A 21,924-nucleotide genomic window follows, 5' to 3' on the forward strand; every position below is an offset into this window, starting at 1 on the left:
GGTCCTTATAACCAGTCTCCACCTCTAATACCTCCTTCAGATCTATAGTTTGCACTATCTTCACCACGGCCCCAGTCTCACTCCCTCCCTCAGAAAGGTTTACTCTATAGGGTGCCCCAGTTGAAGAGGATATTTAATCTGTCGGGCTGTGTATGGAGATTCACTTATCCCCCCTCTTGGTATGAGCGACTACATGGTCCCAGGATGTACATGGTGACATACATATATATCTCCCGTCCTTTATAACACTACCAGCCAGCCTTGGCTCGAGAGACCCCAACTGGTCCGCGAAGACCTCAAAGGTGATGTCCTTTCCTACAGTCACTAGTACTTCCCCTTTCCCTATGTCAAACTGTCTTTTCTGCCTGCTTTTGCTTTCCCCGTGCATTACCTTCCTAAATTGAGTTAGGTTAACTACTACTTCTGGCGGGTTTGGGTGTGCTAGGAATATGTCTCCCACAATCAGACAGCCACCTACTGTCAGGATACATGTAAATCCCCACCCTCGTCCTGCGAACATGTCAGACGCCAGAGGCCAACCCATTTCTTTACCTTGTATCGAACTCACACAGGAATGATCAGACAGGGTAAGGGAATCTTCGTAAGGAGCCAACCCCCGAGCCCTAGTGGTGATCGGTTCTTTCTCCTAACTCTGTGTTTGTTCGTCAGGTGTGGCTGGGTTTACCTTTTTGCAGTGTGTGACATGCACCCAGGTGGATCTTTCCGCAATTCTTACAGCGAAGGCCGTCACCAACAGGACCTGATATGGACTTTCCCAACGGATCTACACCCAATCACCTGGTTGGATAGAGTGGGTTACCTTCTCCTTTAGTTCTCCTGTGGGGCACAAAATCTTTGACATACGTGTTTGGTTAACGAACAGTCTCCTCATATGTTTTGCCAACGTGTCTTCTACTTCTATGTCTGCCTGCTCCAGTCTGCCTAACTCGGGCATTCTATATGGTCTCCCAAACACTTTTTCAAAGGGGGATAACCCATCTTTATCTGGTGTTACCCTAATCGTCATTAATACTATCGGTAGACTTTGTACCCAATTTCTTCTCTTCACTCCGTGATAACTCTATAAAATCAATTTCCAATTGCTGGACTGGATATTTTGCAAGGGGATATTCCCCCTGGGGTGCTCTCTCTACCTTGGTGATTATTCTGGGCACAGATGACACATCTGGAACAAAATATTTTTTTTTTTTGTAGTTCGTTATACCATAGGCCACAAAGTGTTTCCTAACCTGCTCTACCATTCCCCCTGTTGACACATGGCTTTACCCATGTGTCAATATTTCCGCATATCAAAACGGTGACTTTAATAAAATTAATAATTTATCCTTATGCCAGACATTATCTCGTAGGATTGCCCCTTTCTTTTTCCACATGTTCAATTCTTTATCCTGTCTTCTTTACAGTATGAAAATGTATGCACTCACCTAACTGTAAGTCGCTCCGGATAAGAGCGTCTGCCAAATGACCAAAATGCAAAATGTAATCATGAACATAGGAAATATCTGTTTCTCCGTATATTGTTCCTGTCACCCTTCTTAATGTCATATTTCATTCATTTGCCAATATAATCCCTTACTTCGTGTAAGTAAGTAGTGATATTTTGTTCCCAGGCATCTATAAAAAAAATAAAATAATTGATACGTTGTCTCCTACTGTCCCTTAACATATACTGTAGGGGATTTCCCTCAATCCTGTGGAAAAAAAGAAAAAACTCCCCCTCAGAACACATCGGATAACTTCACGTTTCATTAAATTCACTAAACCTATAAATAACAAACCCATAACCACTTTCCGGTAATCTACTGATTTAAACCTGTTGCATTAATTTATTAAAATATAAACCTATTGTTTAATAAATCCAGAACCTACGAAAAATGTTTACTACGCCATCAGCCTAATAGTAAAAACGATCTCCCATTGTTCAACGTGAACTGTCTGCATAACTCAGTTGTATAAACTGTTGTTTGTTTACTAAATCCTGGCATTAGTAAATTCTATCCACACACCACCAAAAACGAATACAACTTGCATACGCATAACTAGAAAGCATGAATTTTATACCATTCTTGCTTAAACAATGCAATTCAACATTTCTCATCACCCAATTTCTATTACTTTTTTTAAACGCAGGAAACCCTGTACAATCTCTATCCTTTACCGCTGTCTTTCCAGCTAACATTACATTAACAGATAACCAATTATTTTTTAATTATAGTCAAAACAAACAAAACATCTATTCCCAGAGATGCAACTTAAACGACTATGTTATACTATCAACCATGTGTTGCTAGGACAATCTCTTTCGTATAGACTTATCAATTAGACCAGTCAGTCGATGTTATCTTACATACTCTGCTTCCTTCCAACACTGCTTCATTATTCTTAGTGTTTGTTTAATAATCCTATTATTTTCTGAGTTCCCTTACTTCGCTTCCCATGAATATAAGACATTCGCTTCTCTAGGCGTCGTCAACTACATCCTATTACCTCTGTTATCAACTAAAATTATAGCCACCTCTTATGAAAACCCAATCCGTCATTGTTTAGAATACAGCAGATCTAGGTAACTGTCCTTTCTAAGTAGGCTACAAGTAACACCTAACACTTGCTGTATTTTACCATCATATATTGAATTCATATCCATATTATCAATATCCAATTTATTTATAGACATTACTCTAGCAAACCCTTAGGCAACGAAAGAAACAAATAAATAAATGACTACCACGCAAATGTTTCAAACCTTCCCTTATACATCCCCAAACCAGATACTCTGTAGTATCCGTTCCAGCAACACATACCAGCAGATAATTTACACTCATAAAGACAGATTTATTCACTCTGTGATTTAAAATGACAAATAAATCCCACTACTATCACAATGGTTTGTCGTCTTACCATCTGATACAAAATTACGTTCCTTAATGGAAACCCTAAATTGGCTTTGTACAATATTATAACTAATGTCTTTAACCACATTACTTATGGTCAGTTTATTCAGAAAACCCATATTAATTATGTCTCACCCATGACGTATGTCTACGTTTGGGTGAGCAAGTTAATATATAATTATTATTCCAATTATTATTTTATGAAATCTCTAGCCTCTCATTCAACACAAATCCCCTTCATCAAATATACTCCCAGCAGAACTGACAAAAAAACAGACTGATTTCCAGGACACTTCCCCTTTGTTCTGGCCTCCTATCTCCCCGAGAGGTCTCTCTTACTCCTCTTTTCTCTCCCGTTCTGCTCTTGGTGAACGGCATACCTTTGAACCTCAATCAGTGTTTTTGTGCCCCAGCCAATCAGGGTCTTTTTTATTATTTGAGAAATTTCAGGCCTCATTCCGCTTAAAAGGCTATTTTTAATTGTTGATGATACGGCCCATCTGCTACCTTTTGGCACTCATGGATATTAGAAAAATCAGCATGTCTATGGTAGTAATCTCTGAGATTGTTACATAGTTGATTAAGTTTATCTTGATACTCTCCGTCTATGGCCCACTGTAAAATAACTCTGTCCCCACTTCCTGGGGTCCAGTCTCCCTTCACAGCTGCCCAATCCTTTCCTACCACTATCTGTCCCAATGCCCTTTCCAATTCCCCCGTGTTTAACTTAAACCTTGCAGTGAGCCCTTCCATATCTCTCCTAAACCCTTCTATTCCTGTTTTGGGTTGGGTCATTCCTTCTACCGCTCGGGCCACGTCCCTCTGTGTCCATGGCCTGTATACATCTAAGGTTGCTGGGGCGCCATCATTCCCTGCCAATGGATTAGGTAAGGCTACCATTGGGTACTGGCCCCCTCCTACTCTCTCATCTCCTGACTTATACTGACTCCCTCCTGAGCTCAGCTCCTAACTGGACTTTTGTTGTGGGGTTCAAGTCTCCTCAGGGACCTGGGTCTTCCACCCTTCGGTCCCTTGACCCACCCTATTGCGCTCTCTCTCTCTCTCTCTCTCTCTCTCTCTCTCTCTCTCTCTCTCTCTCTCTCTCTCTCTCTCTCTCTCTCTCTCTCTCTCTCTCTCTCTCTCTCTCTCTCTCTCTCTCTCTCTCTCTCTCTCTCTCTCTCTCTCTCTCTCTCTCTCTCTCTCTCTCTCTCTCTCTCTCTCTCTCTCTCTCTCTCTCTCTCTCTCTCTCTCTCTCTCTCTCTCTCTCTCTCTCTCTCTCTCTCTCTCTCTCTCTCTCTCTCTCTCTCTCTCTCTCTCTCTCTCTCTCTCTCTCTCTCTCTCTCTCTCTCTCTCTCTCTCTCTCTCTCTCTCTCTCTCTCTCTCTCTCTCTCTCTCTCTCTCTCTCTCTCTCTCTCTCGTTCCAAAAGTTTCTTAACAACCTCAACTGTACATTCTTCCTTTTCTTTATCCTCACCTACTCCCTGTCCTCCCTCAGCTTCCCCTTGGTTCTGGTAAGGGGGTGGAGGTTACACAGCGGTAGCCTGCTGTGGCACCCTTCCCCTCACCACCACTACTTCATCGTCTGGATTTTCCCTCCAGGCCTGATCTGCCAAGGAGGGGTATAATCTGGATCCAGACCGTTCTACTGGGGGAGCTGTGGGTTCTGTCTTAGACCTTCCTTTCTTACTTACCGCTTCTTTCTCTAACTTCCTTTTTCTGTCTCTCACCCTCCTCTCTCTTCCGAGCCTCAGAGAGCCACACCCTGGCCGTATCTAGCCCTTCCACTCGCTCTCTCTCTGCTCTGCCTTTACACACCTTGTGCATCTGTTTTACCATGGATTCGAGTTTGTGTCCAGATGCCCCTCGAATCCATACCTCTCCTTCCACCGATTTCCATAATGGAGGTTTCTTCTATCTCTTGTCTCCATATACCTCTCCCCCGTTGTCCCTATAATCTAGTAATAATTCACTCAATAATTATTCTCCTTTGGACTTATTATTAGGTGTGAATTTTGAGCAAATGTTATGATCAACTTTTGTAATTTAACCATTTAAATTATTCAACCTGTAACCCAGAGTGTTTTAAGACCCCAGTTTCATGAAACGGATGGGACAACCATTCTTTCTCACGCGACCTATTTTAGTCCCTTCCTTGAAACAATTAATTATTGCGACTTTCGATGGATCATTAGGTCTCACACGTATACAACCTTATATGATTATTAGTTAACACTATCAGTAACCCGGAGGTTGTAAGGCCCCAGTGTCACTGAAACAAATAGAGTTACGGCTAATCTACAGTTGTTTATGACTTTTGACTTGTTTAATGTATCTATCTCACACGATAATAGTTATTTCCCTCCTTGAAGTTTCACAGCCGTTTTATATTTATCTAGAATACTGGCGCATTGGGTTTTCTCTAGATAAACGTCTAAAAACGCTGAAGTTTACTTCCTTCCTGTGTACTATTGACAATCCCAGATTGAACGAAACACAAGGTTAGTTTATTTTTGGTAATGTCCTCAACTACCTGGAGTCAATTTCGGACCCCCCTCGGAGTCAATTTCTGACCCTCCTAACCTCGGAGTCAATTTCTGACCCTCCTATCTGTGCTATACCACTCGCATTTTATATTTATTTAGAATACTGGCGCATTGGGTTTTCTCTAGATAAACGTCTAAAAACACGATGGCAAGTCTTACTGGATTTTGGTAATCATTCTCTGTCCTTTACAAGAATTACAACAGTATTTCTATGTTATTGCAAGTTCAGATCACTTCCCCCCAAAACCATGAATAAAGACTACTGACCTTATTTTGTTCTTATCATAGCCTACTCCTTGCTCGGGCAGGCTGCATTTTTTCTCTATTCCCATACATAGTTATCGCTGTTCTCCCAATATCCTGCAAGCCTTTCACTCCCCTTCCCTGTGTGGGGACATCTGTTTTTGGAAGCGGTCTCCTGTTATTGGTTTCAATCGTTTTGCACTTATGCTTGCCTAATTACAAGACACAAATACTCTGTTGATTAACTCTCTAAGCTCTAGTCTACTAATAGTCATACATTATTAGTTTAACTGAGGGTGTGACATTTTAGTCATATCTTACTCACAAATTGTTTTATCAGGATCAAATACTTTTTTCCCTCACTGTATATTCGCCTGTCCAACTGATGCATATCTGTATTCCCAGTCATGTGAAAACCATAGATTAGGGCCTAATGAAATTATTTCAATTGAGTGATTTCCTTATATGAACTGTAACTCAGTAAAATCTTAGAAATTGTTGCATTTATATTTTTGTTCAGTATAGAACAATGATTCATTCTATTTTTATAGGCTCAGTGTTAGCAAACCGCACTAACACCCTGAACCAGTGTCCAGGGTGTCCGTTATTCATATCAAGTGGTGATTTCCCCCCCTTCCAAGTCAACGGGAATAAAGAGTGGAATAAAGAGTCTGCCTGTTTGCATTGTGTTGTAGGCTTTTATTTTTCCTGAGCTTGTACTATAGTCTCTCTTACATTATTAGCGTTTTACTGGTTCTGCATTGTTGGCTGTTGAACTACAGATGACAACTGTTGGGCAAATGTAGATTTCCTGCATTCATTCAAAGTGAGGGATGGCTTTTCAGTAGGGGTGTGCCGAGTAGTTGGACAAAAATAGTATCGTAACGGATATGGGCAATATTCTGGATACGATAATGATGTGTATTTTTTTGAAATGATCTGTGATTGTAAATAAATGTTTGGGTGCCAGCACGCATCTTTCTCCTGTCAGTCAGTCATGTGAGAGGTTCTATGTGGTCTAAATAACACAACTGGCTGTCTGTAAAGAGAATGGTGGGCTGTATGTTGATCCTGCTGCTCTGATTGGATAGAGTGAAGCTGTATTTCTCCGTCCACTCCCTTCATAATTTCACCCGATCAGTTTTCCTCGCATGTTTTCGGTCTGATCATTTAGATTGATGCTGCATGCTACTATGATAAATCACATGGTGAGGATGTTTGCGATCAATGTGCATAATATCTAACAAGCGAGGAAAGGGTAGGGAAAAAAATAAGAAACGCTGATGGGCATTCTGAGTGATGTCAAACTTGGCTGCCCGCTGCAGGTTGAGGACACAGACACACACACAACCCTCCGCGTGCTGCTCCTAATCTGCAGCTTTTCTGCAGTGAGAAAGTGCAGGGAGGTATTTTGCCAACAATCTGACTATCAACTGTCAATTTACAAATATGATTATGAATAGAAGTACGGCCATGTAGGCACACTCCTACTCTTCAGGCCAATCTCTCACAAGTCTTTCAACTTGTAAATGTGCTTCAGTTAAATCAACAGCATTTCTGGTAAATGGGATAACATTTGACATGCATTTTTCTATCTTTGATTTGACAGTTTGTCTTCCATGGAGGGCTTTACGGATATCAATGAGATCCATGACCTCACTGGCACTGATACAGGTATGACCTTTCCTCTTTCCTCCCCCTTTTAGTCTTATTGGAATGGTCTGACCATTAGTTGTCCAAATGATGTGATTGGATGGAGATGATAGATTTTCTGTCATATTAAAGGTAGACTCAGCGAAATAACATTTCCGTGAGCAACACCGCAGATATTGAGGTGAGGCAGAGAAGACTTCGCTCTCACACAGTCACACACAGTGGGTGTTTCTCAAAATGCATACTACTATGCTCCGAGCACCCAAATTTAAAGAAGTCCAGAGAGGATGTGAATAAGAAAAAAATAGATCCCACGTTATGTCGATCACAATTTATTTATTTCATGATCACTACATAACAAAAGTTGTTTTGTTGAGATCACGAGATAATCGAAAGTACCACGCATCATCCATTAATTTGTTCAGATGCACGATAACCACTTCATGAAGAAGCCCTATGGCAGCATTGATCGCAATGCGGGGCATTTAAGCCCTGAACAATGCCTGAGAGGCAGATATGTCTCCTAGGCTGCGTGCCGCCCCCAAGACCACAGCCAATCGTATGTAAGGAACAACACAGCTAACTTGGCTAGTCTTGTGCGTTAGCTAGATAGCTAGGTAGTCTTGTTAACTAGCTAGCTAACAAGCAAGCTAGTTATGTATGCTGGTTGTTAGCTTACATAACTGATATGTGTATAATTATAAGGAACACTTCATGTTTTGTGGATAATATTTACATTTACAGTTGGTGAGCTCCATTGCTGACAGGCTGATCAGATTACATTTCCGCTAACAACCAGCATCGATAACAAGCTAGCTAGTTAGCTAGCTAACAAGACTACCTAGCTAGCTAACTAGCTAGCAAGCTCTCTCGCTCACAAGACTAGCCAAACTAGCTGCATTGTTGCTTTCATGGGATTGGCTGTGGTCTTGGAGGTGGCACATAGCCTGGGAGACATGGCTGCCTGTCAGGCATCGTTCAGGGCTTAAATGCCCCACGAGGGCTTAGATGCCACAAGAGCTCTTAGCTCAAGGTAAGAGACATTTTTAGCTTGCCAGCATTCTAACTTATGAACTGATAATGAGCTCCAAACACAAATGAAAGCATGATGTTCGCATGAAATGTACCATCCCTTAGAGTAGCAATCAATAAAAACATATGCGCTGATCCACCTTGGGCTCTGCCAGCCATACTGTCAATCTATCATCAAAACGTCCACTCATATTTTATAGAGTTTATCTTGTGATCTCGACAAAATAACTTTTGCTATGTCGGGATCATGAGATAAATAAGTTGTGATCTCAACATAACGAGGGAATATTTATTTTATTCATATGTCCTCTCTGGACTTCCGTACAAATTCCAAATCAAATCAAATTGTATTTGTGCCGAATACAACAGGTGTAGACCTTACAGTGAAATGCTTAGTTACAAGCCCTTAACCAACAATGCCGTTTTAAGAAAAAAAAAGTGTTAAGTAAAAAATAGGTTAAAAATAATTAATGAGCAGCAGTAAAATAAAATAACAGTAGGGAGGCTATATACAGGGGGTACCGGTACTGAGTCAATATGCGGGGGCACCGGTTAGTCAAGGTAATTGAGGTAATATGTACATGTGGGTAGAGTTAAAGTGACTATGCATAGATAATAGCAGTAGCAGTGTACTGGGCCGTACGCACTACCCTCTGTAGTGCCTTGCGGTCGGAGGCCGAGTAGTTGCCATACCAGGCAGTGATGCAACCAGTCAGGATGCTCTCGGTGGTGCAGCTGTATAACTTTTTGAAGATCTGAGGACCAATGCCAAATCTTTTCAGTCTCCTGAGGGGGAATAGGCTTTTATCGTGCCCTCTTCACGACTGTCTTGGTGTGTTTGGACCATGATAGTTTGTTGGTGATGTGGACACCAAGGACCTTGAAGCTCTCAACCTGTTGAGTCCAAATCAAAGTATACGAAATGGAGTACGGAGGGCACTTCTCGAATGCGTACTCCATTTGTACATATTTTGAAGCATGCATCGATGCAAGCTTCAACGGAAAGTATGCGCAGAATATGACGTAACCACGGAAAAAATTACGCACAAATTATTGAAATCAATGGCGGCCATTTGAGCTGAAGCGAAAGAAAATACGCTCAAATTTCGCCTATTCACATCTCATATGTTGCCTGTCTACAATATTTGGTCTTGATAGGTTAATAAATACATGCTATGTTAATTTTGGCACGTTTATCTGCCTACAAAGCCAACTGTAGTGTGCGTTGATCGCAAGCCCATAATAGGTCAATAGGGCTAACTGGCCAGATAGCCACAAAGAATTGTTAGCTAGCTAGCTACCCACGAAATTATTTAAATCTACCTTGCATAACAATAGTTTTAGGTAATTTTTGCCTGTTAAACTATCTGATTAGCTACATTATTATGATTCACATTTACACTGAACAAAAATATGAACTCCAATATGTGAAGTGTTGGTCCCATGTTTCATGAGCTGAAATAAAAAAAGCTTATTTTTCTCAAATGTTGTGCACAAATTTGTTTACATCCCTGTTAGTGAGCATTTCTCCTTTGCCAAGATAATCCATCCACCTGACAGGTGTGGCATATCAAGAAGCTGATTAAACAGCATGATCATTACACAGAAAATAAAAGGCCACTTTAAAATGTGCTGTTTTGTCACACAACACAATGCCACAGATGTCTAAAGTTTTGAGGGAGCGTGCAATTGGCATGCTGACTGCAGGAATGTCCACCAGAGCTGTTGCCAGAGAATTTAATGTTTAATTTCTCTACCATAAGCTGCCTCCAACGTCATTTTAGAGAATTTGGCGGTACGTCCAACTGCAGACCACGTGTAACCACGCCAGCCCAGGACCGCCACATCCGGCTTCTTCACCTGTGGGATCGTCTGAGGAGGGGGTGGGGTGCTGAGGAGTATTTCTGTCTGTAATAAAGCCCTTTTGTGGGGAAAAACTCATTCTGATTGGCTTGGCCTAGCTCCCCAGTGGGTGGGCCTGGCTGCCAGGTGGATGGGCCTCTGCCCTCCAAGGCCCAGCCATGCCTGCACCCCTGTCCAGTCATATGAAATCCATAGATTAGGGCCTAATTAATTAATTTCAATTGACTGATTTCCTTATATGAACTGTAACTCAGTAAAATCTTTGAAATTGTTGCATCTTGCGTTTATATTTTTGTTCAGTATAGCTAGCTGATAGTTATGAAGTAAAATGTTTGTCTTGTGTATATCTTGTTTCGTCTCTATTGCCATTGTCCTGGCTGGAAGAAGGTTCAGTGAATGGGGAGGTGCAGCGTGAGTTAAGACAGTAGGGGGAGTGCGAGTGCTTCCCAAATGTAATGTTTTATGCGTTCTCCACACTCTCGTCCTCACAAGAACTTACTCAAGAGAACGTCCTCGGAGAATGCACTCAGAGCATGAGAGTGTGGAGCACGGTAGTATGCATATTGAGAAACACCCAGTATCTGCGCATGTACATTGGTTCGCTTTACGCTGTTACAGCGTGATAGCCAGGGCACCAAATCTGCGGAAAAGTTGAATCAAAGCTCTTAGTTGCGGAAATTGACCAGCTATTTTACCTTTTATTTAAATAGGGAGTCACCATTGAGACCAGGACCTATTTTGCAAGGGAGCCCTGCACATACAATTCATAGACAAAATCTAAATCAGACTGTACAAAACTAACTAAAATACAGCACAACAAACGATCACGAAAAACAGCCACATTCCTCTGCAAATAGTTCCCTAATCAATATTCTAAATTGCACAAGCGGCATCCATAGCTTATTGCAGTGTATTTTGCAGTTGCTTCCAGCAATGAGGTGCATTAAAACTGCAGATTTGCCTAATTCGGTGGAGACCCGAGGAACCTCGAGTTAACCAACCCTGTCAGCAGGTTTGGTGTATCATGTTGTGAGGACGGTTGACAACTCCGTTGTGTCCTCCTCCCAGAGTGCGAAGAGCCTTGGCGTGACCCTGGACAACACCCTGTCGTTCTCCGCTAACATCAAGGCGGTGACCCGCTCCTGCAGGTTCATGCTCTACAACATTCGGAGAGTACGACCCTGCCTTACACAGGAAGCGGCACAGGTCCTAATCCAGGCACTTGTCATCTCCCGTCTGGATTACTGCAACTCGCTGTTGGCTGGCCTCCCTGCCTGTGCCATTAAACCCCTACAACTCATCCAGAATGCCGCAGCCCGTCTGGTGTTCAACCTTCCCAAGTTCTCTCACGTCACCCCCCTCCTCCGCACACTCCACTGGCTTCCAGTTGAAGCTCGCATCCGTTACAAGACCATGGTGCTTGCCTATGGAGCAGTGAGGGGAACGGCACCTCTGTACCTTCGGGCTCTGATCAGTCCCTACACCCAAACGAGGGCATTGCGTTCATCCACCTCTGGCCTGCTGGCTCCCCTTCCTCTGCGGAAGCATAGTTCCCGCTCAGCCCAGTCAAAACTGTTCGCTGCTCTGGCACCCCAATGGTGGAACAAGCTCCCTCACGACGCCAGGACAGCGGAGTCACTCACCACCTTCCGGAGACATTTGAAACCCCACCTCTTTAAGGAATACCTGGGATAGGATAAAGTAATCCTTCTACCCCCCAAAAAAAAAATTTTGTAAAGTGGTTATCCCACTGGCTATAGGGTGAATGCACCAATTTGTGAGTCGCTCTGGATAAGAGCGTCTGCTAAATGACGTAAATGTGCCCTTGAGCAAGGCACTTAACCCTAATTGCTCCTGTAAGTCGCTCTGGATAAGAGCGTCTGCTAAATGACTAAAATGTAAATGTAAATGTAATGTTTTTTTTATGTTGTAATAACGAAGTTAGGTAAGTTGGAAGCTTGTGTAGTATGGCTTTTTAAACAAAAAGGGAGTAATGAATTGATCTACAGGACTTTAAAACAGGATGCAGTGGTGAGTATTAAAACTGTCACCAGTGATAAAACGAATGGCGCTATGGTAGACTGCATCCAAAGGTTTAAGAGTAGTGACAGTTCATACTGTTTTTACTTTCTACATCATATCTCTGAGTCTACCTTTAATCTAATGTTTTTCAATCCTTGCTCTTCTCTTCTTGGTGTAGAGGAGCACAGAGGAGGTGGTAATGCAGAGCAGCAGGTGGAGGGGGCCGAGAGGGGTGCTAGGCCGACCATCAGCGAGTTCAAAAAGACCTGGGGCTTCAGGCGGACCACGGTTGCCAGAAGAGAGTTTGTGGGATTGGATGAGATTGAAGATCCAGAATCTCCGCCCCTACCCACACGTCGGGGCAGAGGCCGCCCGGCCCAGATCTATTCAAGACGTGGGCGAGGGGGGAAAAGGAGCACTCCGGCCGACCTGGAGCACTCAGAGACTGCCTCCTCTACTCCAATGGACACAGAGCCTGCCTCAGAGGCCATAGAGCCCTGTGCAGATGTCAGACTAGACCCCTTCTCTTGGCAGGACTTTGGATCTGCATTCGGCACGGCTTTTTCCCTACTTGGGGAGAAGAAAGAGGAGGACAGGACCACGGCTGCCCCTGCCCAAACTATGGTTGCCCCTCCTCCTAGCTATGCGGGTAGTGGGGACGTGGAAGCTGCCTCTAGTATAGAGGAGGACAGTGATGAGCTGACCCTGAAGCAGCTTCAGGAGCGGCTGAGCACTAGGGGAAGAGGGGAGGCCAGAGGTAGAGGGGTCAGAGGGAGAGGCAGGGCTAGGGGAAGGGGAAGAGGGAGAGGACGAGGGAGAGGGAGAGGTAGGGGGCGTGGGAGGAGTAGGAGGGTAGAGCCAGAGTCGAGCACTGCAGATGAAGAAGAGGTGATTTTTGTAAATGAGTTGGAACAGCAGCAGGTATATCAGCCTCAGGAGGAGGAGAGGGAGCGGAGTCCTGAGAAGGCTGTTGTAGTGGTTGAACCGCAAAGCCCTTCTCCTTCTCAACAGTCAAGCTCAGAGTCTATGCCTCCTCTCGAGTCTGATCCAGAGATAGAGACAACAGAAGAAAAGCCCAGCCAAAATGATAATGTAACAGAGGAGGAGGAGGACAAGGTGGAGGAGGAGAAGAACGAGGAGGAGAAGAACGAGGAGGAGAAGGACGAGGTGGAGGAGGAGGAGAGGATCGAGGAAGAACAGTCTGAGTATTCTAGCATATCGGACAGTGAGGGCTACAACCCCCATGCCCTTTACTGCATCTGTCGACAGAGGCAGAACAAAAGGTATGTGTGTAGCGTTGTCTAGGATGGTATTCACCTCTGAAAACAAGCAAGCAAGCGTAATGTTGTTGGTATAGCAACATCTCAGCTCTTTCCATCTGCCATACTCATTATTTTGTCTGGTTATGGACTTGTAGTTAGTTGCTGTTCTTTAGCTGTAATTTTCTTATTGCCCATTTGATTCCTTGTCCAGGTTCATGATCTCCTGTGACAATTGTCAGGAGTGGTTCCATGGCGACTGCGTTGGCGTCAGCGAGACGCAGGGCCGCAAGCTGGAGAGGAGCGGACGGGACTGGATTTGCCCCAACTGCACGAACAAGAGCCAGAGCCAGCCAGACCCACAGCAGAGCCCCCCTGACTGCCTGACACTGCCCTCCTCTGGGGAGGAGGAGAGAGTCCATGAGGAGCAGGCCAGTAAGGTGAGAACAGAAACAAATACTGATTCCTTTGCGAGGAAGAAAGGAAATCAATTGTAGTTTGTAGTGTTCTATGGTTTCCCTTGCTTTGTACGGCCCATTTTACAATGGTGTTTAGTTGCATGTTGAGATCTAGGCTGACAAGCGAGTCTGGTCCTAGGAGGCTGTGGTGCATGAGGGGACTGAAGTGGTTGCTGAGACTGAGATGGAGATGGACAGTTCCCTGCCCCAGTGCATCGGCCCAGGGTGCAGTATGCACGCCCTGCCTGACTCCGTTTACTGTGGCACAAACTGCATCCTCCGGCACGCGGCTGCCACTATGAAGACCCTATCTGACTCCAAAGAGACCAAAGCCAAGCAACGCCCACAGAGAAGAGCAGCAGCCAAACCTGGCTCTAAGGTAACCAGTGGCTCAAAATAGGTTGTTTTGGTGCCTAAACTTTTTTCTCTTTTGGTAATTTTTTTTTTCTTCTGCATGTTGTGCTTGTTTCATTTTGTTGATGAATGTAGGCTGAGATTATGTTTGCCTTTGAAAGGGATAAAGCTGTCACTTTGACTCACTCACACTCACTCACATAGTATTAGTTAATTAAACCCAAAATGAGCCGATGTTGACCTCTGTGAATATTTTGACCTCAGGGTCAGAGGTCGGCTAGGATTCCCCAGAGGTTGTCGGCGGAGCGGCCCAAAGAAGAGGAGGGTGATGAAGAGGAGATGGAGGCTGAAGAAGTTGAGGACAAGGAAGCTGACACATCTACATCTCCCTTATCCTGCAACCCTAGTCTCACTGCAGTACAGGCCACATCCATAGAATCATCTATGTTTTACAAGTCGAGTATGTATCACTCACAGCGCATCTATATCCAACACATACAGAATCCTTTACTTTCACTCAGTTGGTATTCATCAGACACTAGCTATAAAGTTACCTCTACCATCACACAATCTTTAGTTGTAGGGATACAACATTATTTGCAGTGGTCAGCAGCAGTGGGTAAGTGTACTAATGTTGGCAATTGTGCTATAAAATGCTTTCCTTCAGCTAGTTGGAACAGGATGTGTTGAAAAAGAAAACAAGCCAAAACAATCAACAATCCAAATTAAATTTCCTCAGTTCCCAAATAATAGAAGAATGTTTAGTATAGTTGGGTTCAGAGATGATTCTACTTCAATACCACAATTTTTCTACAGTCCAGTATTGCAATAGTTGCCAATTGTTTTATTTGACAAATAATAAAACCAGTTCACTAAGAGCTTTACACGGCAACAAAATCTAAATACAAGGTACAGGCTGATGCGTATTAGGTGAGTCAGTCGTACAAATACTAGTAAAGAATTCACACAATTACTAATGCACAGAGTATTGTCTCAGGAAATAGTTTAAGTATAAAGTAAAATAATAGGATACACAAGATGTACAGATAGAAATCACTGCTTAATGGAAAGCGCAAAACATTCACTCAGTGACACATGAATATGGTTTTAGTTCTAAGTGGTTAGAAAAGAGTCAAAGAAAATGAATGTTTGCTCACTATGGTCCAAACACAAGGCCTCTCAAGTCATTCAGTAGTGCCTGGTATAGGAAATAGATGAATTCAACAATGGATGAAAAACACTGGCGACACAGATCAATGCGGGCAATAGCATATTTTCTACCTCTCAAACCAGACCAGGTTGAGCTTTTGGAGGAACTGGTTTGAAACTCTTTTCTCAACAATCACTTATTTTGGCTAGATACTGTACATCTGTATCAAGTTCAGTGAGACTTGGGGTGCATTGCAATAGTCCGTTTTTCCTAGTCGCTATTCTCCATCTTCACTGTTGTAAAAATGCCTGGTAGGCATCCTCAATATTGCTTTCATCACAGGAGGCTGCTGAGGGGAGAACATCTCATAATAATGGCCGGAACGGAGCAAATTGAATGACATTAAACACATGGTTTCATTCAATTTGCTCCGTATTTGATACCATTCCACTCACTCCGCTTAAGTCATTAACACGAGCCCTTTCTCCCCAATTAAGGTACCACTAACCTCCTGTGGCTTTCATGTAACCTGTGTTTTAAATCAGTGCTCATGGAGCAGAGAGGACGGGCACCAAGCACCTGCACTTTTGTCAATTTTTTTGTAATGAATAATTTTTATCTTCAACAACCTGCAGTTTCATACACACACACACACACAGAGAACGCCAACACACACACAGACATACTGTACATTCAGACCAGTGCTCATTTAGGAGAGGGGACGAGGAGAGAGGAAGCCATTCTAGACTATTGGGATGCATTAGTCTTACATGCTAGATCGAGCTCATCATCACATGACTAGCTTCTTCAGCTCCATTGCTTCGCTATAAACCACTTCTACAAGGCTGTCTTTGCTGTTTAAAACAAAGCTTCAGCTGTTCATCAAAGGAAAGAAGGATGCTATTCACCTGAGCTCCAGAGACTTTAATATCTTTCCAGACATAGGATTTGTTTTCAGAAGCATCTGTTCATAAAGGGTACATTTGTAGCTTATACATGTGGTTGAAAGAAAGCTACCGTAGTTAATAGCAAGTTGTCGCAAAGTGCTTCACCGTAACCTGGCCTAGAACCCAAAGGACAAGCAGAACCACAGCAGCAAGGGGAAAAAATAAGCCTTGAGAGGAACCAGACTGAGGGGAGGCCCATCCTCCTCTGGCTGTACCAGGTAGAGATTACATACATTGTACTTGTATGTTGTTCAGAGAATACAAGTAGGGATAGACTGTTTTCCAGTTAAGGACCTTTTGGCCAGATAGTTGTCCATAAAAATCTATATTTTTGGGTATAGACTTTGCTGACAGCATGATGGGACAGACCAATATGTCGGGCAAATGTGGAGGCATCAGCGGGTAGGGTAAAGCAGCAAGCGAGGGAATGGGGCAGTAGGGCAGCATCTGGAAGTGTTGGTGGAAAGCTGTCTAATGGTAGTAGTAATTGCGTATAACAAAGGCAGTCCCAGTGCTTATGTTCACTTTTGCACCTTTTCCATACCAGACCATTCAAGTGTTCAGTGCTGTTGAATGTGGCCTTGGTTGTCACCTGGATATGCATGATAGGGTCTCTAGATACATAATTGAGCACAGTTTTCACCTCAGTGAGTTTGAACCTTTCCACCCTGCCAAAGAAATTGAGAGTTTGGACATTGGTCCTTTTCACTAGTGTCCACTGAGGCACCCGGTCTTCAAGGGTCCTCTGCCTTGCCGTCTGGTAATGCCACTTCAGATTTAGTATTCAAAGGAGTACTCATGTGCAGCAGTGTTAAATGGTCTATCAGAGGTATTCCCAACAAATGTCTGACTTCTCACACTCGCCAGCAACTGACATGATTGTACAGGTTCTAGTTTGTACATTTAGCCCAAAAAAATTAGTACAATTTGCAGTACATATCATTTGTTGATGAAACACAAACTCAAACAATTCAAAAGGGTAACCTTTTTTATTTAATTTCTTTTTTTGGCCCCGTGTGGTCTTCAAACCTTTTTTTTTTTAAGGGGAACTTTTGTCCGTTTTTGTAATGAAGAATTTTGATCTTCAACAACCTGGAGTGTCATTCAAACATACAGACGTCAACACACACAGACATACTGTACATTCAGACACTCAAAACAGGGACTCGGGAGAGATCGGAGAGCAGAGCAGTTTCTCAGCTGCAGCTTGGAGGCCCTGAGAGGATGACCAGATGCCAGGAAGGATTTCTCCCAGGATCCTGACAAGCAGTGAATGCCAGACCCATTGATTCATTTCAATGAAGAAGACTGAAGTACATAGCTGGCCAATGCCACCGACATGCTCAATACTGAAATGCCTGACAGATCAGTAGGAGTTGTAAAATGCTCCTTCCAATAATTCCTTTTTGGAAATCACTTATCACTCACAAAATGACACAGTTGCTCCTTAGTTTTACCGTTGGGTTATAGTTATGGGTCTTGAATTAATTGGGATAACGTGCATCAATTAACACCTGTTTGAATCCTGCACATGAATGGGGTTCAGTGAAATGGCATGGTTGTGTATGTGTGTGTGTGTGTGAGGAGTACAGCAAGTTGTTTAGTTAGTGGCAGTTCACACATGGAACAATGATAGTTCCCAGTTACACATTTAGTAACCTGGTCAAGTACACAAGCATTATTATATACCATTTGAAGGATCCTCCACACAACAGACATGCATTTTATCAAATTTATTTTTTGTTTTTCTGTGGTTATGTTTTTATTTTTGGCAGTTAAAAGTCCTGAACACATCTGAGGAAAGCAACCTCATTGCTAATACCCTTTCAATGTGACCACAAGTGTCTTCCATCAGCCCCTCACCATTCATATGGCAAAAATAGTTATACATGATCAGCTGAACTTTGAATATCGATCATATACGTGTCAGATTCACATACAAGTTAATTAAATGGTATTTTTAAGCATTCACACCCTAACTGGTATTTTGCAGAGATAGACTGGGTACTGACCTATCACACTACCTGAGATGACAAGTGACTACCAACACTATGGTAGGACACAGACTGAGACATCAAGCCCCAGACCAATACCTCAAATACTGTATTTCGTCACAAGCAAGATTTAGGCCGCAGTCAAATAACCCCTATCCTTTACCTCCTAAGTTTTTGCTGATCTGAATGAACTATAGGAATGCTAGGTGGAGCCCTCCCCATTTCTTATTTTGCCAATGTTACTCAATACTTTAATGGGGGAGCTCCAGGAGGTGCATACCTGTGTTCCTGCTTGGTCCTCATGATTAAGGAAAAGTGCTATTCCTTTAGTGTTTGCAGATCTGAAGGAACTGGATAGGTGTAGCTAAGCATTATGGGTCTTTTTTCCACTATCTGCTTTCTGTTCAACAGTTATAAATACACATGACCAAAAGTATCGCTCGAACATCTCATTCCAAAATCATGGGCATTAATATGGAGTTGGTCCCCCCTTTGTTGCTATAAAAGCCTCCACTCTTCTAGGAAGGCTTTCCACTAGATGTTGGAACATTGCTGTGGGGACTTGCTTCCATTCAGCCACAAGCATTAGTGAGGTCGGGCACTGATGTTGGGCGATTAGGCCTGGCTCGCAGTCGGCTTTCCAATTCACCCCGAAGGTGTTCAATGGGCTTGAGGTCAGGGCTCTGTGCAGGCCAGTCAAGGTCTTCCATACCGATCTCGACAAACCATTTCTGTATGGACCTCGCTTAGTGCACGGGGGCATTGTCATGCTGAAACAGGAAAGGGCCTTCCCCAAACTGTTGCCACAAAATTGGATGCACAGAGTCGTCTAGAATGTCATTGTATGCTGTAGCATTAAGATATCCCTTCACTGGAACTACGGGGCCTAGCCCAAACCATGAAAAACAGACCCAGAACATTATTCCTCCTACACCAAACTTTACAGTTGGCACTATGCATTAGGGCAGGTAGCGTTCTCCTGGCATCTGCCAAACCCAGGTTAGTCTGTCGGACTGCCAGATGGTGAAGCGTGATTCATCACTTCAGATGTTTCCACGTTGGCATTGCGCATGGTGATCTTAGGCTTGTGTGCGGCTGCTCGGCCATGGTAACCCATTTCATGAAGCTCCCGACTAACAGTTCTTCTGCTGACGTTGCTTCCAGAGGCAGTTTGGAACTGTAGTGAGTGTTGCAACCGAGGACAGACGATTTCTACGCGCTTCAGCACTTGCCGTTCCCGTTCTGTGAGCCGTTGTTGCTCCTAGACGTTTCCACTTCACAATAACAGCTCTTACAGTTGTCCGGGGCAGCTCTAGCAGGGCAGAAATTTGACGAACTGACTTGTTGGAAAGGTGGCATCCTGTAACGGTGCCACGTTGAGTAAGGCCGTTCTACCGCCAATGTTTGTGTATGGAGATTGCATGGTTGTGTGCTCGATTCTATACACCTGGCAGGAACGAGTGTGACTGAAATAGCCGAATCCACTAATTTGAAGGGGTGTCCACATACTTTTGTATATGTAGTGTATCTACCATTTTAGCTTCTCTTCTTGTGCCCCCAATTGTTAAACACAAGCACCCTCTACTGGCCAGACATTAGAAAAGCTTTTCAACTGTGTAGTCATATTTTTTGTGTGTGTGGTGTTCTGCTATGCTGAGAATCTATCACATTCACGTACCCCTCGAGCAAGTGTCATGTAAAAATCTCCATCAATACTAATACTTCAATGACTCCGCGACAATAAGATGTTTGTTCCTGAAATGACATTTAATTTTCGGATAGCGTTTTTCTACTGTAGACATATCAGATGCCGTAGAAGTCCAGAGAAAGAGATGTTAAAACTACACACAATTAATGCCCTGGTCGTAATTCGTTTAATTGTTCATTATGGCCTGTATATCCAAGTCACTTGATTACTGCAAGGTTGCAGTTTCATTCACTTGCTAATGTGACTTTTTAAGAATTAAGCGTACAGCTGATTGTAAAAGCAACTATCTAAACAAATGCATTACAGTAAGACATACTTCTCCCAAATGCACACTAGACACACTTTAACCTCAGTCTGACTAATTATCATATGAAAGAGTCTGATAAAGTACATAAATAAATTGTCATCTATACGATTAATCTGTACGTCATCATTATAGCCTTGATCAACATTGGGTGGATTGGATGTGACCTTATCTAGCTTATCCTAAATAGTTGGGTCACAACAGGATCCGTTTTGAATCTCAACATACCCTTACCGAAAAAAACAGGCTTCTGGCAAGCAGTTGTGTCAAACCTTTTGGCTAATCTACCACTCATATTTTCACATGCAAATTAGTTTTTTGGCTAATGGTTGCTGCAATTTTGTGTCAACTTGTGAACCTCTGGCAAACAATTCTGGGAAACTTGTGGCGAACATTGTACTGTTTGTTGCAAATATGTTGCAAACTCAGTATGACTGCAAATTAGATCAGGTTTTTGGTTAATGTGTTAACCACATTAAAATGTATCTACACTGAACAAAAATATAAACGCAAAATGTAAAGTGTTGGTCCCATGTTTCATGAGCTGAAATAAAAGATCCCAGGAATTTTCCAGACACACAAAAAGTGTATTTCTCTCAAATATTGTGCACAAATTTGTTTATATCCCTGTTAGTGAGCATTTCTCCTTTGCCAAGATAATCCATTATTCTGACAGGTGTGGCATATCAAGGAGCTGATTAAACAGTATGATCATTACACTGGTGTACCTTCTGCTGGGGACAACAAAAGGCCACTAAAATGTGCAGTTTTGTCACACAACATGCCACAGATGTCTAAAGCTTTGAGGGAGCGTGCAATTGGCATGCTGACTGCAGGAATGTCCACCAGAGCTGTTGCCAGATCATTTAATGTTCATTTCTCTACCATAAGCCACCTCCAATGTCGTTTTAGAGAATTTGGCAGTACATCCAACTGGCCTCACAACCGCACCTCACATGTAACCATGCCAGCCCAGGACCTCCACATCTGGCTTCTTCACCTATGGGATGGTCTGAGACGAGCTACCCGGACAGCTGAAGAAACTATGGTTTTGCACAACCAAAGAATTCTGCGCAAACTGTCAGAAACCGTCTCAGGGAAGCACATCTGCGTGCTTGACGTCCTCAACAGTGTCTTGACCTGACTGCAGTTCGGCGTCGTAACCGACTTCAGTGGGCAAATGCTCACCTTCGATGGCCACTGGTACGCTGGAGAAGTGTGCGCTTCACGGATGAATCCCGGTTTCAACTGTACCGGGCAGGACGAGCGGTCGTGTTGGCGAGCGGTTTGCTGATGTCAATGTTGTGAACAGAGTGCTCCATGGTGTCGGTGGGGTTATGGTATGGCCAGGCATAAGCTACGGACAAAGAACACCAATTACATTTTATCGATGGCAATTTGGATGCACAGAGATAGCGTGACGATATCCTGTTGCCCATTGTCGTGCCATTCATCCGCCGCCATCACCTCATGTTTCAGCGT

General features: G+C 43.3%; 1 protein-coding gene across 1 annotated transcript in view; it reads left to right on the forward strand.

Annotated features, from left to right (window-relative positions):
• LOC121538536 (death-inducer obliterator 1) overlaps nt 1-21,924 on the forward strand; it is an 82,313-nt gene that overhangs the window by 25,583 nt on the left and 34,806 nt on the right. Inside the window, exons 2-6 of the mRNA XM_041846659.2 lie at nt 7,308-7,372; nt 12,447-13,551; nt 13,742-13,967; nt 14,125-14,364; nt 14,604-14,799. Of these exons, the coding sequence (XP_041702593.2) occupies nt 7,318-7,372; nt 12,447-13,551; nt 13,742-13,967; nt 14,125-14,364; nt 14,604-14,799 (1,822 nt within the window). The 5' untranslated portion in view covers nt 7,308-7,317. The remainder of the gene's footprint in view (nt 1-7,307; nt 7,373-12,446; nt 13,552-13,741; nt 13,968-14,124; nt 14,365-14,603; nt 14,800-21,924) is intronic.

The sequence above is a fragment of the Coregonus clupeaformis genome, chromosome 24, assembly GCF_020615455.1.
Source record: "Coregonus clupeaformis isolate EN_2021a chromosome 24, ASM2061545v1, whole genome shotgun sequence".
In the NCBI taxonomy this organism is placed as follows: domain Eukaryota; kingdom Metazoa; phylum Chordata; class Actinopteri; order Salmoniformes; family Salmonidae; genus Coregonus; species Coregonus clupeaformis.